Consider the following 16,932-nt stretch of genomic DNA (forward strand, 5'->3'; position numbering starts at 1 on the left):
CCCTTCTCCTCCCCAACCCCAGCTAACTCAGCCCAACTGCGCTCTCTGCCTGTGGGGGTCCGCGACCTCGGAGCCCTTTGACGATCCCTGCACTTGGAGGCGCTGCTGGTAGCCTCCCGCCCCGCCCCCACCCCGCCATCCGCCATCCACGCCATCCACGCCATCCACGGAGCAGCAGGCAACACCTCAGTCTGGGAGCATCGCTCTGTCACCTGCCCTGAGCCAGGGGGCTTCCCTCTTCCTTCCAGAGCACTCTGCACATTTTGCAGCTCTTCTCAGCAGGCTGTACTCGTGGTATTCACTGTTTTCTGTCTAAAATAGGAGCTAGAAGTGAAAGGGAAGTTTAGCATTTGGGGTTTTGCATTTTGGGTTTTCCCAAGCAACCTCCTTAATCTCTCGGAAGTGGTTCTGTTGGAGAGGACCCGTGGAATGAAGTTTGGGGCCGGCCAGCTGCCTGGCCAGGGATGCCAGGCTGCAAGCCCCAGGGGGCCCAGACAGTGTCCTTGTTCTACCCTTTCACTTAAAGCATCACCTCTCTACAAATGACAGGGCCAGCCTCAATCCGGTGTGAAGTCCTCTTGCCAAGCGCTCTGTTTCATCAGATGTTAAAATAACCGTGTCCTCTTCTGTCATGCGGGGCACATCCTACCCCCGGGAGAATAATATATTTTAAGTGATTTCTGAAAATGGGCCGTGAAAGCTGTCTGCCACATGGGCCCATGTTTGCACATCTCTATATAGTTACGATTGCGGAATTTGACAGTATAACTCTGAATCTGATTAATTAAGAATGTGTAAAAACAAAGTTCTTGCATTACAGCTCGTTCCTTATCTTTGTGTCTTTTACTGTGATGTTGTAGAACTTGGATCATATGGAAAACTAAAATATTATGACACAATGACTGAAGAAGGTAAGAATGATTTTAGAATTGTATGCATTGGCTTTTTTTTTTTTTTTCATTTATGGTGTCTGGTGCTTGCCCATTTTGTTTTTTCATCTTCTTTTCCTCTTTGCATGACTTCAGTGACATTGTGTGATTTCTTATTCTTTCCACATTTTCGTCTAGTTTTTGCCATCGTGTTTATTTGGGATTGGAGACGTGCAATACCATGGGTAATCATGTTATTCCATTCAGATGATCCAAACCATCTCAATTGTGTAACACGCTCAGAGAAATGGTGTCAGCAACGTAAGCACAAGCACACACCCACTGGGTCAGCATTGTTTCCCACACATGCTCACAACACCACACAGAAACACACCCAATCAACACTCTTAATAAGCCCTGCATTTCCGAGGGGGTGGGTATTCCCATCTATCCAAAGAAGTAAGTAAACCAAAGAAACTCCTCCACCCAAAACCAGCTGGAGACCTGTTTCCAATGCAGAGGACTGTGGGGTCCTGTCTTCAGCTCCCACAGTCCCTGTGCCCTTGTCCAAGTGCATTACTCTGAGAAGCTAGGGCCCCGGTTCTGGTCCATGGACCTGAATTTACTGGGGGTTCACACTTTGTGAGACCGAGCGTACCATTTCAACCATTTCCCCTGAGTTGTAAATGAAGCCTGGCAGAGATTTATTTTAAAATGAATTTACTAGTGAAATCCAGGCAGTATCCCACAGCACTGTCTTGACCCAGTGAAAATCACTTCTCTTGAAACAAGTTCACCATGGAACAGCGATTTGAAAATCCTACTTTCTTGTGAAGGCAGTTCTCCAGTCACCCCATTTCACCCTACACATACCTCCACCTTGTGAATAAGAAACAATAATTGGAAGTTATAAAAACATTTGGGGCTTCCATGTGATTTTTACACTAGATTCTGACAAGTAATCCAAAGGTAGCCTAGAAGGAGAATCAGCTAATTTTGTCTTTCAACATGAGAGAAACTCCCAAAGGCGTTGCATATCCTGTTTTCAGCTTCTAGTATTTCTAAATTGCCTTAGCTTGCCAAAGATCTCCTAGTTGCTTTGCTTCCAAGAAGTGAACATCTGACAAGCCTTGGTAAAAGAAAGCCCCTTCCTTCTCCGCCTCCCCCCGCGACTCTAGCTCCAGCACAACTAGGATATACTCTCCGTTAACCACTGTGATGGTTTCTAAAGCAGCAGGCCATGATGGGGATCTCAGACTGGACCCTCTTATGGCCCAGGACCCTCCCAAGAACCTGGGGAACTGAGAGCCCCAGAGACGGAAAGCTACCGTGAGAATGAGCGTCCTACCACCAAGAGGCTAGAAAGAGCAATTCAGAACTTAAAGGCAGGTTCTTGTCCCAGCTCTCATTTTTTATTCCGTGTCTTCAGACCCCCTCCGGGTTTTATGGGTGGTTGGTTGAGAAGCTAAAGCTTTGGGACTCGCTGACTCTAGAGTTTGAAGGCATCTCTGGGCATCCAGCTCGTCCCCAGCCTCTGTTTTGTGGCTCAGGGTCAGGGGAAGGTGGGTCTGTTAGCTTCCTCCCAACCTGTCATGACTCCACGTTCTTTTCTGACTCCCTCCTGTCCTCTGCCTCCCACCCGTACCTTCCCATTGTCAGGGGGGCTTCTGCCTCCCTGTTGCCTTCAACACCCCATCTACCCCCGGCTCTGCTCCTTTCCTGCCCCTCTCCACATCCATCTGAGCGAAGGTTGCCACTCTCCTTCTCAGCCCCTCTAAGCCAGACGGTTCAAGATCACACGAAGACGCACAAATGTCACTTGCAATCCGATGAGTCTATGTGGTAACAACTGGGCGTTCTAGGCAGGAACACGTCTGGAAGGAAGATCATGGCTGCCCCTTAGCAAGGCCAGGAAATTGTGTTTAGGAGTCCCCCGTGGGCACCCTGTCACATTTCTTATACTTCCCTCTCCTCTCCCTTCTTGCCTATCCCTATGTGTTCCGTTCCTAGCTGAACATTCATCCGTTGTAGAATAATAGCGAGTCACAGCGAAGGCAGCATTTTAAATTTTAAATCGTGGTTACTCGCAGAAAAGATACTTTGGAACTGGAAGTCTTCCCCTAGCCACATCAGTTCCCACCCTCCAGCAGCCGCCTCCATGACAGGCCAAGCCTGGTTTATTCCTAACTCTGGGATTCTGCCTAAAAGGCTCACATGTGACTTCTTCAAACCCTCGAGGGCCCCTCCCCTCCCACCGAAAATCATGACTGGAGCCTCTTCCATCATACAACTGAAAGACGTGTCCTACAGATAAAGATGTTCAGGGCCATAACCGTGGGCTAGCTGGCTTTCAGGAAATCCCTGCTCCGTGTCAAGCATCTCCTTCCACTGTTTTCAAGATGCAACTAGCTCTTGAGCAGGGCTTTATTGTAATTGCCCAGACAACTCGTCAACCTTTTTCACCCTTTCCAGAAAATTCTCTGGATGGGATGTGAAGTCAGCTAATTTAAATGAAGCCCTGGTTTGGTTTGGTTTGGTTTGGTTTTTCCTTTTCCCCTCAAGTGGAGCAAATGGATAGATGGATTCTCTAGGCCACCCTCTCTTAAGAGGAATTGAGTGATGATTTCTTAAATAGAATTGTCCTGCACATATTCAGCTCATGATTTTAGCACCTGCTATCTGCAAGTTATTTTGCCAGGTGGTCTAGGGAAATATGAGATTAAAAGCTGAGAAATTTGCCCCCACAGAACTTATAGACAGGGAGAGAAATAAAACACAGGAACCACTGAGTCACCAAGAAGGAAGTGGTGAGTCCCATAGGTATTTGGAAGAGGATCACAGGCTACACAGAAAGAGGAAGGATGGCCTTCAACCAGAGGGGAAGACTAGTAGAGAAAGTGAACTGGGCCCCAAGGACCAGTCAATATTGGGTGTACTGGGGAAGGAGGAATGGAAGTTCTGACCTCAAGGCTGAAAAAGGTATCAAAGAATGGGCGTACACCAGCCTTCACTGGGTGCCTCCCACCTGCCAGGGGCAGTGCTGCGGGCTTTATATATTGTATGTCATTTAATCCTTACAGTGACCACACAAGGTGGATTTTATTGAAGATAAGGAAGCCAAAGCCCAAAGATGTATTATATTAGATGAGGAAACTAAGACTCAGAAAAGCGAAGTATTTAGCTGTGGGACTAGGTGTGGTCCCGTCACTCTAGTGACGGAGCACCCTCTCTGATTGACACATATTGCTAGACTTGCTAGATTAGTAAGCCTTACTCCTCCCAAGGACTGTATTTCCTTCTATTTAACAAGATATTTCCAGGGATATGAACAAATTACTCTAGAAGTGGTCTTTTGATGACCTCAGATCCCTCTACATGAGTGGCCATCCTCTTATCTTCTCGTGCAGTAAGACTGTATATTCTTGGAAGGGTGATTTTTTATTTTTACTTAAAGCTAATAACCCATAGTTTGTTTCTCATCTGCAAATACCCAAATTACATACCATTCTCATTCTGGAATAGCCTCAATAAATGGAACTTGACTTCCTTACTAAAATTACTCTAAATGAAAATGTAGAAAGCTTGTTCAAAAGAAAACAAGCTTATGTGACAGAACAGATGAACTGAAAAGAGAAAAGACCTTTCCACCAATCACATAATATAGAAATACAAATTTTTACTCTTTGGAAATAAGCATTCATAGAGATGTATCGATGGGTAGGTAGACAGAAGTCCTGACTAATATTTTACAAAGAAGCAGTGTATGGGGAAATCTACCTGTAGTATACTGTCCTAAACTCATTGCCATCTACGAATACCCATTTCCATGAAAAATAATTTCTCTATCATTTAAAAAGTCTTTGTTCATTTGCATAAGGAAAAAGATATTAAAAGTTGTTGCAATGTCAAGGGCAAAAATTACAGTGACCTTCTCCTTAATGAAATTAAGGGTACTGCTCATGGCAACCAAGAGGCCCTTTACCAAGCTGAGAAACTAATGTCTCACCTGAATCATGGGGTCCTAAATTAGGCATGCGGCTGAGTTTTGAAAGCCCCCATTATCTCAAAGAAACAAAAGCACCTTAAGGTCACATAGTCTAGCCAGTCATCTGATGTTCTTAATTGCAGTGAAATAGTTCAGTTCGTTTTCAAGGAGAAATTGAATTTTGAAATGCCATTTAACAGTGTTTTCCACTGCCCAAGATGTAGCCTCTGAAAAATGTAGTCCAGCCACAGGTCTTTGGTGTTTTCTCTGGCCTTCACATTATATTTTAATCCTTGCCTAAACGGATAAGACTGTGTTATATACACTCGTATATCAGACTGGATAGGTTCAGCTATATATAGTAGAAAATCCAAATTAACAGTGGCTTTGGTCAGACGGATGTTAATTCCTCTCTCAAATATATGAGGTCCAGAGGCAGGCTGTGCCTGGCAGATAGGAAGCTCTACAATAATCCAAGCCTCAGGCTTCTTCCATCTTCTGCTCCGTAATCCTAACATATGACTTTCAACCTCAGGGCACCTCATGGTCCAAGATGGCTGCTGCTAGAGCTCCAGCCATTACACCTATATTCCAGGAAGGAGGAAGAGCCAACATGATTTTCCCCAGCCGTTTTGTCTTCTTTTTAAGGAGACTCCCCTTTAGACCCTCCCAGTAAAACTGCCCACAACTCAGTTACATGCCTATACCTGGTTTCAAGGAAGCCTGGAAATATTTTATTAAACCAGGTGATTTGCTGTCCCAAATAATTTAGGTATTCTATCATTTAAAAGAGGAAAGGGAATTGATATCAGATAGGCAACATGCATTCTTTCCACAAAAGAAAAATATCATTTTTGTATAATTGTATGTTGATGGGGAGGATGGAGAACAGAGCAAGCTCTAGGAGTGTTGTTGAGAACTCATGTAAAATCTGAGATGCCTATGAGACAGCCAAATGGAGATGTGGGGGGAAGTAGTGGAAATGGAGTCTGGATCTTGGTAGAAAGGTCAAAGCTGTGGATGCAGATTTGGGAATCATACTATAGTTGTTCTTTACAGCCACAGAACTGGTAAGAATACCTAATTACTCAATAGGGAAGAGGAGGTCAAGGTTGATCCCGGGGACTCCAAAGTTTAGAGTCTGGAAAGAAGGGGGACACCAGCAAAGAAGACTGGGTTGGGCAGAAACCCAGGAGAGAACTGCATCCCAGAATCCAAGGAATTCAAGAAGGCAAAGAAAAGGTGATAGCCTCAGTGAATTGACCAATGAAATCAGAGAATTGTTGTAGCACAAAGGTGAGAGTGGGGAACACAAAATTAGATGCCTCAGATCGGGAGTTTGGAAGTGGGGTGGTTATTGCCAATGATGAAGTTTAGGGTCGAGCAGTAGGAGCAGAGGAATAAGGTGAGCTGGAGGGAAGAGAAGCTGGCGGTGACCAGGTTAGGGTGGTGAGGAGCCAAGCGTTGCAGGGCTTACCGATAAATCACCAAGGCTGGTGACAGCAGCCATTGTGGAAGTCAATAGGGAATTGCACTCTGATGCTTCAGGAATGAGGGAGGGGGGATGAGGAAGTCAGCTGCAATGGAGGCGGTACTGGTGCCTTACGCTTCGAAGGAGGAAGGAGAAATGGTCTAGAAGTAGTGAGGAAGGAGGGTGGGATGTGGGGCATTTGGAGAGACAAGCAGCTGCCCCTTTCAAGGGCCATGACAGACCTTCAGGAAACAGCCAGATTTCATTTGAAAGAGAAAGGCAAAGAGTATTCAGAGCAGAGGTGAAGGACGTGGAGACAGGCTTACTGGTGGCAGAGGTGGGAGACTGAGTCAGGTCAGGCATTTTCACACAGAGATGAGGGGGGTCTGGACATTGTTAGACGCCCCAGAGGCTCTGCTGAGTTAAACAGGACTGTGGGATGGAAGGGGAACAACTTACCAATGTGCTAGAAGTTCTAAGATGGGATTGGCTCCTCGGACTTTGCAGTGACAAAGTAGGGTCTATCTTTCCAGGAGAAGGGAGGTCTGGGGGACCCCTTAAGTCTAGATGGGGAGGAGAAAGGTTAAGGAAGAAACCCTCCTCAATTCAGAGAGAGGGTTCCGCCCAGCACGGGAAGACCTTTCCTAAGGACAGGGCCAGCGATGCAGTGAGCTGCAGCAAAAGGCAGTGAGGCGCCCTCTGCTGGAGAAACCAAGGAAACCTCCGTCAGAAGAGTGTTCAGATCATGGACATCCTGATGCCCCTTCCCGTCCCATGTCCGAGATTCTGTCCTGGTGCCTTTTACTAAATGTGATGGCAGACATTGGTTTCGAGTCTACTTTTAAGATTAAATCTTTTGAAAACTTGATCCTCCATCTCGGTTAAGCTGCTACCAGGACAGTGGGTAGGTAGGCTCCTGGGACACAGCTTCTGAAATAGAAGGCCTGTGTATTCTTTGATCCAGTTCAGAGATAAACTGTTGATTAATGTGGCTACATTTATAGCAAATAGGACATTACATTGTTTCTGTGAAATAGACCTTTAAAAGAACAACAGCTATCTTCCCTTTGAGTTGCGGATACGAACCTTTAGCACAGTAGAGACTATAACTGCAAAGTAATTTTAATTATCCCTTTTTATGATAAAAACATTACATGCACACAGAGGTAAAAGCAAACACTACATAAGGAAAGGCAATAAAGGGGAGTTTTCCTTTTACTCCAGATTCCACTCATCCCTTAGAGTTAACCACTCTCACTGGTTTTCTAACATAGGCTCTTTTCTTCTATATGCTGCTCTCTCTACCTGGCTTTTGGTTATCAACATAGAGCGGAGACCTTTCCATATCAGCACTGCCCTCATTCCTTTTGGTAGCTGCGTAGTATTCCACTGCTTGGCTCTTCCATGGTAGGTTCATTCCATCAGTCCCCTATTGATGGACATTCACAATATTTCCATTTTTCGTGGATTTATCCAGTTATTAGAACATGACATGAGCATCTTCTTTGCCCATAGAGCAAACTCTACTGAGCAGGGAATGTATACATATAAAATAAGTCCCTAGAAATAGAAATACCAGATGAAAACATAAACACATTTCAAACACATTTCAAATTGTGAAAGATAATGCCCAGTTGTCCTCCAGAGCAATTGCACCAGTCTGACCACCAACAGTGAACGAGAGACCCTCCTCTGAATTTAACTAAGTCCTTTGAACACTGATTCATAGCTGACTTCCATACAAAGCAGATCAACGTTGGTATTATAACTACCTTCTACTTTACTTGTTGTAGAAACCCGAATTTTTTTATTTTTTTTTACCCAAGGTGAGCTAAAGCCAGGGTACGGTTACAGTGGAAGTCTTTCCTCTGTAAAGTACATGACAAGGCTATTCCTCTTGCACAGAATATCCAATTTCCACCGCAGCATGCACCTTCTTACCACAGGGCTGTTGACAGCCCTGAGGATGTCTGAGAAGTACACTGCGAGTTAACTTTCTTCCTTTCCGTTACCAAAGTGGGGAGCCCCCGTTGTGCACAGACACCATTTCCAATACCATGTTATGTTTCATTCATTCCAAGTTTATGGTTTAACTCATTCAGTCCAACTTTTCATAACCAGAGGATTTTTCGAGGCACTTGGCCAGATACTCTCTGCAAGGCTGAGCCTTACCCCCTCCCTCCCAAAAATGTACTGACTTACCAGTTATTAACCACATTACTTTTTTAGAGATGTATTCTTGCAAGGATCTCCCTGGGGCTGGATCTTAGGAAGACAGCAGCCTAGTGAATGTGTGTAATCAGACTAAACAGCTAGTAACCGTTATCAGATCTGTCAGAAAGACCAAACCAGCTGTGTGGGTCTTCCTGAAAACCAGGACCAAGGAAGTCTAATTAGAATACATCCGGTTTTTCAAACTTCATTGCATCTTATTTTCATGGTCTAAACTGTTGAGCAGTAAAAGCAGAAAGATTGGACCTGGCAAGTAAAGGCAGATTTTGCCACATTGCATATGTAGAAGGTGTTAAGTTGCAGCAGAAGGCAAATTGTGGATGCTGCTTTTTGTCTATTTCTGACATCCCTAGAGCTGCAAATGTTAAGTTGCTTTCGTTAGTCAAACTCAAATACTATTATTATAAGTTAATGATATAATTTCCCACCCCCATGAAGCTTTCTCTTAAAAAAAAAAAAAAAGTGGGAATCGGTAATACCAGGAGGCTGGCATGTTCAATTAAGCATGGTAAGTTTCTCTTTTGATTAAATCTGAAATGAACTGAATCATCTCATTTTAGTCATGGACCACTAAGCCCTCAGGAACAGTTAGTTAAGAATGCTCAGCATGTGTCAGCACTTCTGTTGCAAACCAGTGCTTCCAAATGAAATTACAGGCACCAGTTTACAATGTAACATCGAGGATTCAAGAAACTAGGAAGTAGGAAGTCAAAGTAATTGACAATTCTCAGACACATGAAATCCAGGTGACAGGAGATGATAAACGTACATGATCTAGGGGCTGCTTCTGAATGAATGTCAGCCAAACCTAAAGTCAAAATAAATAATCGGGTAATATCTAGGCTCCTTGTGAGAAAGAACTGTTGAAGTTCGGTTTTTTATATACAAGTCAGAGTAACCATTCAATACACATTTACTGCACCCGCCTCTTTGTCAGGTGCTGTGAGCAAATCAAAACCTTGCCCAAATCATCCATTCATGTCACAATCTTGGGTGCAGAGACGCACCCAAGATAGCGGCTTTGAAAAGTGACTCCCGAAGAGATCTTTTGCACGCCTCAGGTGGCAGCGGGGCTGGATGTTGGCGAGTCTTGAGATCTGAGGCCTGTCCTAGTAAAGTGATTTTTTTAGTCATTTATCTCTTAGATATCCGCAGGGTGCTAAGGATGGGAACAAGAGGAAGACATTCAAACCTTCCATCCGGCAACCCCTACCCAGCTCAGAACTCCAAAGCTGAGATCAGAGAAACCCCTCTGAGAATTGTGTGTGTGAGAGCCATTTGTATCTCTGTCTCTGAGGCAGAAATTTACAGAAAATTAAGTTCCTAAAATAATAAAGCAGGTGACCTAAAATGATAGAGAACATTAGCTTTCCAGCAGTGTCAACCTCGGCTAAGGTCAGCAAATTGGCTCTTTTCCCGAAACACTGTATTCGGCCAGTGATCCCCGCTACAAGCTTTTCAGTTTGTAAAATTCCAGTTTTGCCTGAACTTAGTTAGATTATATATATATATATTTTTAAAGAGCTTCAAAATAGAGAAATATTAACTGTAAATACTATTAGACTTTAGAGGCTTAATCACCCCATTAACCTAGAATGCCAGGTGAGTTTTGTACACTGTTCTTCTGGTCCTTCTTTGTTTCTCTGCCCCCAGAAGGAACATAAACAATGAATAGATTTCCATACAGCAAGCACTGTAAGCGACATACACACACACACACACACACTCCCTTTGTCATTTGTACTAAGGTTGTTACATTCATAAACATTTACAAAGAACCAACCTAAGAAGTAGGCACTGGGGAGTGGATGAGAAATGGCATCCCTATCCTTGAGGGGCCCACGGTTCGCTGGAGAGAGGTCAGTAAAATGCCTCCAAGGGTCTGTGATAACAGGTATGGTAGGACGGGTATGAGAGGTGCCTTGCCAGTCCAGGAAAGGGACTCAAGGAAAGCTTCCTGAAAGATGAGGTGCTTTAAATCATTCTTAAAAAGGAGTAAGACAAGCAAATAACAAGTGTGGGGCATTCCAAGCCGCGAGAAGCATAACTTAAAAACTGGGAGACCAGCTAAGAGATTGTAATCAATATCCAGGCAGGAAATGTTGGACCTAAGGCGTTCAAAGGTAGACTCAGAAGGAGCTGGCAACTCATTGAGCATGGGGCATGAGAGGGATCTCTAAGATGGCTGGAAAACACTGGGAGTGAGGAAATCACCAACAGAAAATGCAAGGAGATGGGCGCATTCCCAGGAAGAAGGTGATGTGTGGGAGTGGGGTGCAGGCTGCGTTTAACTGTTGGAGGGACTTTCTGAGTGAAGTGTTCAGAAGTCCTTTGGATAAGAGGATCAGAGCCAGAGATCTGATTTGGAAATCACCGATATTCAGGTGGAGGTCCGCCGGATTCTTTGGAAGAAGGTGGGGGATAAGGGGGAGGGAGCCTGGGGAATAGTAGCTCAAGGCTCACTCACAGGAGTCCTGGAAAATCCGATTGGACTTCGAGGACAGGGCTGAAGAATATCAGATGCACTGAGAGACCCAGGCATGTGGAGGCAAAGAGTGGCCCAGGGCGGGTTCAGTGGAGCGATGCTGCCAAAGGCCTGATGCAGAGTGCAGAAGTGAACGAAGGAGCCCTAAGGGTTCCCAACGAAGCACCAGCATAGGCGGACCTTTCTAGAGGCTTGGCTGTGGAGGGCAGGCGAGAGAGGGCAGTGCCAGACTCTTGACTCAATTGACTCTGAAGTCAAGAGAAAGGTTCCCGGGGGAGAGCCTTAACCAGGACTGTATGCTGAAGGAAAAGGAAGGACTGGAGATTCACCACGAGTGAGTAGGCAAACTCCCTGCAGGGGCAAGAAATTGGAATAAAGGGCAAAGTATCAATCTGTGAGATATCAACTTTTGAAAAGCATTGGAAGTCTTCCAAAATATTATGAAAGCACTCCACATGTCCAATGAGAAGGTGACCCTGACCAGTGACAGGGACATGATACAGAATCAATTCACATGCAGACAGATCCACTCTTTATGGGTGATTCTAAAGGTCATTCTTATAGAAAAGTATTTTTTAAAGCCTCAATAAGGAAATCTGGCCGCTTCATTTCATTCTGTGATGGCCACCAGTTGCGATACAATTATGTATATATTCTCATTAATTACAGAAACTAGTCTTCTGATTATGTCTATACAAATACAATTAAATTAGGTTGATCACCTTTATTATATGGTTCATTTACAGAATATTGACTGAAGACATTTTACAAAATATTACAGTACTGGTTTAATTTCCATTAATATCAATGTAGTCATAATTGGTTTACACGATGCTTCACAAAAATCAGAAAAAAAATAATTTAGAGATTGTACTTCAAAAATAAGTATAAGTAAACTATGTTCTTGGGATTTTTGCTTAAGGCAAAAATTTTTGCAATGTTTTCCTTTTAAGAATAAAAATCAGGGGGCACCTGCCTGGCTCAGTCAGTACAGTATATGACTCTTGATCTCAGGATTGTGAGTTCAAGTCCCATTTGGGGCATAGAGCTTACTTAAAAACAACAAAACAATAAAAGTCAGGCCGGAATCTATTAGATGAATAAGCTGCCCCATGAGGACAGTTTATAGAATGAAAAGGAGTTTATTCCTTCAAGCTGCTTAGTGGTATCTTGTATCTTGGAACCTTCACTCTTCTGTGAGTTTCCATACCCTTCAGAGAAGGCCCCCACCATCATGAATCTTAAGTCCTTGTTTTTTGTCTCTCTGGCTCTCAGCTGTGACTCTGCAGGGCACCAGCTAGATAGATCGTGTTCACTAAACACTGCCTGGTACCCAGCACAGGTTTGGTTAATATTTGCAGAGTAGAAGATTGTTTGTGACTTGCACCCACTTGAAAGCAAAGCTCACACTTCCGAAGAAAGTTGACCTAGGGAGAACTTCACTGGAATTCAGTGGGTACCCATGTGCCAAGCACTATGCTAAGATGCTTGTTGAGGAACACAAGATGACGAGAGAAGGTCTGTGCCCCCAGAGAAGCCTGCTGTCTGAGAGAAAGCAGACATGTGGGCAGCAAACTGGAATCAGGGCTGTGATGAGGTATGATCAAGGTGCCATTGGAGTGATGGATTTCCACTTGGGAAGGAGGGGTATGGGTACCATTTGAGAAACCTTCAGGTTGGGCCTTCAGTTAGGCCTTGATGAGAAATAGCTTACTAAAGAGGGAGGAACCAAAGCCCTGATTTCCCTTCTCTGCCCTCTACTGTGCTCTCTGTACCTCCTCTGTGTCACAGAGGCCCCTGTCACCACCCATCTTGTTGGTCCCCACAATATGCAGAATGGGGATGACTGACATGCCCCTGTCTCCCATCTCTGAGCTGTGAACACCTAGCCACCCCATTCTCTCCTATTTACCTCAGAAGTTCCTGGGATTCCACAGGTAGACTTGGCCCCAATGGGGCCTTGGGTTTGGGTAGACGTGAAAGGATTTACTTTGGTCATTAGCCACCAAGAAGCCTCCTAAGGAGTGACTACCTTATCTACCTGCCTGGAAACCCAAACGCAAGGATTTATCAAGCCCTATGGGGCTCTGAGGACACCACAGAGAACAAGACCCATGGAAATCCCTTCCTTCACAGAGCTTAGCTGCTAACGGAGAGCAACAGATAATCAAGACTAATGATGATGCAGTATATCAGATGGTGGTGAAGGTTAGAGAGAACAAGCTGGGGATAGGAAATACGGGAGAGAGAGGAGCTGCAATTTTAAATAGGCTCCTCAGAGAAGCCTCAGTGAGAAGGTAACATTTGAACAAATACTCGAAGGAGCTGAGAGAGTAAACAGTGGATCTCTAGGGAAAGAATATTCCAGGTAGAGGGACCAGTCAATGCCATGGCTCTGAGGTGGACAACAAGGGGACCAGAATGGCTGGAGCAGAGTGAGCTCAGAGACAGGGAAAGATGAGACAGGGCAGCCTAAGTGGCTAACCCCACCCCCCTTACAGGTCCTTGTAATGACCTTGGCTTTCCCTTTGACCTGGGGACCCACTGCAGGATTTTGCCCAGAGGAGTGACATGATCTGATTGATCACTAAGGATACTAGCATGAGACCAGCCTGGGAGACAGAGAGGTCAAGGTGGGAAGGGAGACTGGGGAGTAGACCAGCAGGATGGTTGCTGGGCCTGGGAGGGGGGGAAAGAAAGGGGACAGCTTCTGAAATATGTTGGAGGTGGAGGTACCAAGTTTGCTGATGGATAGCACGTGGGCTGTGAGGGAAAGAGAGGAACCCAAGCTGACCCCAAGGGCAGTGTTTGCTTATGACCACATCCGTTTCATTGTAAGCCTTCTCAGTGTTGATGGCCCCTCTGACTTGAGTCTCTGCTTCCAGGGGAAAAAAAAAAAAAAAAAAGGCAATGAATAAACAGGAGGAACTGCTGCACTTTTGCTTTTTCAGCTACCTGCCAAGTCCTAGACTTCAAAGACGGAGACAGGAAAGGCAAAACTGAAAACATAAAAATAGATTTAAAAACACTATGCTTAAGTTTTCCCTTCTGTTTCATTTTTTCTTTTCTTCTCCCAAGCCAAGGTCTGTTCACTGAGGTGTGTGTCCCTTTGCATCTGTGTGCCTCTTTTGTCCCTTTGCGGCATCGCTGAGCCTTGGAAAGTTCTGCATCAGCCAGGAGTTCATCTGATCACCGACCCAAAGCATCCCTTTGTAACACTGCCTGTTACAGGAAGGAAGAGAGGAAGGAATTTCCAGGGACTGTTTTAATTAATCAACAGCAGAGCAAAAACAAAATTCATTCCCCTTGCGTGGACAGACCCTCTGAAGGTTATTTTCCTGTGCCACTCGGGGCTTCTCTTTTATGCCTGGGGGATAGGGTCGAGGATTTTGATTTCTGATTGTTTTTCGAAATTTGTTCTTAGTGCCACGAGATCCTTATGCTTCGATCTCTTATTCCGCTCCTCCCTCCCACCCCCTCCACACATGCTCCCCTGAGGACACTCAGCAGCCATTCCTTTGGAAATTTCGGAACAAGCTCAACTATATTAAAACCCTGTACTAGGTTTTGACGTAGGTGCCTCACGATTTGAGCAGAGTTTGCTATTTCTGAGATTTTAAGTATACAAATATCCATCGCTATGTAAAAATACAACACTTTAAGGCTTCGCACCACAACAGAGTATTTTTTTTTAAGGTTGCCTTAAAACATGTTAAAAATCGCTCCTTCCCTCGCTTTGAAAAGTACCCAAAAATGTCTTCATCCTCTATCCCCAGGCACAGAGCTACAATCGTCTCTGAAATCTGTCCCTGTGTGAAAGCTAAGAATGCCAACGTGCCGTCCATGCCTAAAATAGTCTATGGACGCAGCCCCTTTCCGGCCAAGGTCTCCCACACCTGAGGCTGCTGGACATCCATTCTGTTGTGAAAATCAATCTTTTTATTTTCAGCACTTCGTGGGAAGGATGTCCTGAGCATTTAATGTATGTCAGAGCATGTGCATCAACCTGATGCCGATTAACCCATTGAGCCGTCCAGCAGCTGTGTGAGAAGGGCGATCCCTGCTTTAAAATTCTGAGCCTGAGACACAGAGGAGTTAAAACCCCTCACACATCAGGAAGTGCTTTGGAGCGCACTGATCAGGGCACAGAAGCAATTTCTTCGTGACCTCGGTCCTCCCGGTGATGGGGGAAAGCTGATCACCATCTCTCCATTTTCAGATCACAAAGGGATCGATGTTTAAAACACAGAATGGCAGCTCTATCACCGTGACCTCTCAATTTCAGGAAGAGGCAAAATGATCCTTTTCCTAATCAGTTTAGGAACTGACTTTGGAGAACTCCCTGGAACCGAACACCAGTCCCACTAGGCTTAAACCATTGGTTCAGGGTACAGCTAATTCTCCAGTCTGGCATGTTGGGGTTGAGAAGGAAGAGAAGATGCCAACGATTTTCCTAAGGCAACTCGGGGCCATGTCATCCTTTACCCTGTGGTTTTCGTTAGTTTGTTTTTCTTTTTCCTTTTGTTTACAGACTTCTTCCAATGCCAGCCATTATGATAAGCCCCTTGCACACATTTTCTCCCTGAAGCTTTGCATTTAACTCATGTGCCTGCCATTGGAATCCCTGTCCAACAGATGCAAAACCGAAGCTCAGGAATATTGAGGAACTTTCCAAAACTCACCCAGCAGTCAGTGAAAGGGACAGGGTTTAAACCCAAATCTACCTGTCCAAAATTTAAGTCACGTCCAAAATTTAACCACAATACTGTGCTCTCCCCAGCACACTTGTAGCATAGCTGGTGTTCTCCCCAGTTTCTGGCATCAGGCTTGCCCAGGTCCTGAAGATACCTTGTCTTCCTACCACGAGGCACAGAGGGTCACTTTGGGAATCACAGGTTCTGTGCTGGCTTCTGTCCTGGGGACCTCAAGCCTACTCTTGTCTGCTTAGCCATCCTCGTGATTTTTCTCAGGAGGCGCCCTGTGGCGGTCCCTGGGGTGTCCGTTGGGCTGAAAGGAACATGCCTTACTTTGTCAGGCTTTGCCCCACCACCGTCGAGAACCCCACCTGAGTGCTGAATTCTGAAGGTGGCATTTCAATTACTGCTTTTCTAGAAACTCCTCTTTAAGAGAAAAATCCTTTTAGGCTGCAGAGGAATGCAGAACGGTAATCAGGTCATGCTAACTGGGACTAAGGTTGAATCAAAGAAGTGGAAGAAGTGAGGAAAAGGAGAGGTCCTGGCCAGCCTCCCCAACTTTCCCGGCTGCCCCTAGTGCTAAACCCCAAGAGAAAGCAAAGAGAACCAACCCCTCCCACCTTTCAGCAGCTTAGAAAATCTCAAGTGTTGCTGCAGTGGGAAAAATAGTGACACACTACCTGGAAAGTGCTCGCTGACCTGTGAAGATGTTTGAGAACCTACGAAATCCCAAGTGTAGAATCTTTTCCTACCCTACACTCGCAGGCTTCCTTCAGAGGATTTGGGGAAGCTAGCCCATGAGTGGCAGGACCCTTCCATGCTTTGGGGTGCCTTTTATGATAATTTCCTTCTAGTCTACAGCTGAACAACACTCCTGTTCACCACATACAGTAGGGAATCAGCTGTTTCCTGTCAAGTATGTTCTCTGCCGTGATTCCTGACTTGGGGGCATTCCTTAGATTGGGTTGTTTCAGGTTGTTTCTACAGGCTTATTTGTCTCATCTTCTGAACGCTTTCCTGCTTTATTGTCATTTTTTTGTAATTGTTAAATGGCAATTACTGATCATCTTCATTTCACAGAGCTATAGACGTTTCTGAGTTCAAACAGTGACCCTGAGACCACTGAAGAGTTTCACTGCTAGAAGCACCATCTTCCGGTGTTTCAGAACTTTCTTTCTCCATCTTCTGGGCTTTTT

The 16,932-nt window shown here is 45.0% G+C and overlaps 1 protein-coding gene across 2 annotated transcripts in view; it reads left to right on the forward strand.

Annotated features, from left to right (window-relative positions):
- Positions 1–16,932, forward strand: part of SLC24A2 (solute carrier family 24 member 2) — a 248,718-nt gene that overhangs the window by 175,770 nt on the left and 56,016 nt on the right. The window contains exon 5 of one of the 2 annotated variants that reach the window (XM_032308954.1): positions 861–911. The exons of the other annotated variant lie outside the window; for it this stretch is intronic. Coding sequence (XP_032164845.1) covers positions 861–911 — 51 coding nt within the window. The remainder of the gene's footprint in view (positions 1–860; positions 912–16,932) is intronic. 2 annotated transcript variants of the gene reach the window in all.

The sequence above is a fragment of the Mustela erminea genome, chromosome 12, assembly GCF_009829155.1.
Source record: "Mustela erminea isolate mMusErm1 chromosome 12, mMusErm1.Pri, whole genome shotgun sequence".
NCBI classification, from domain to species: Eukaryota; Metazoa; Chordata; class Mammalia; order Carnivora; family Mustelidae; genus Mustela; species Mustela erminea.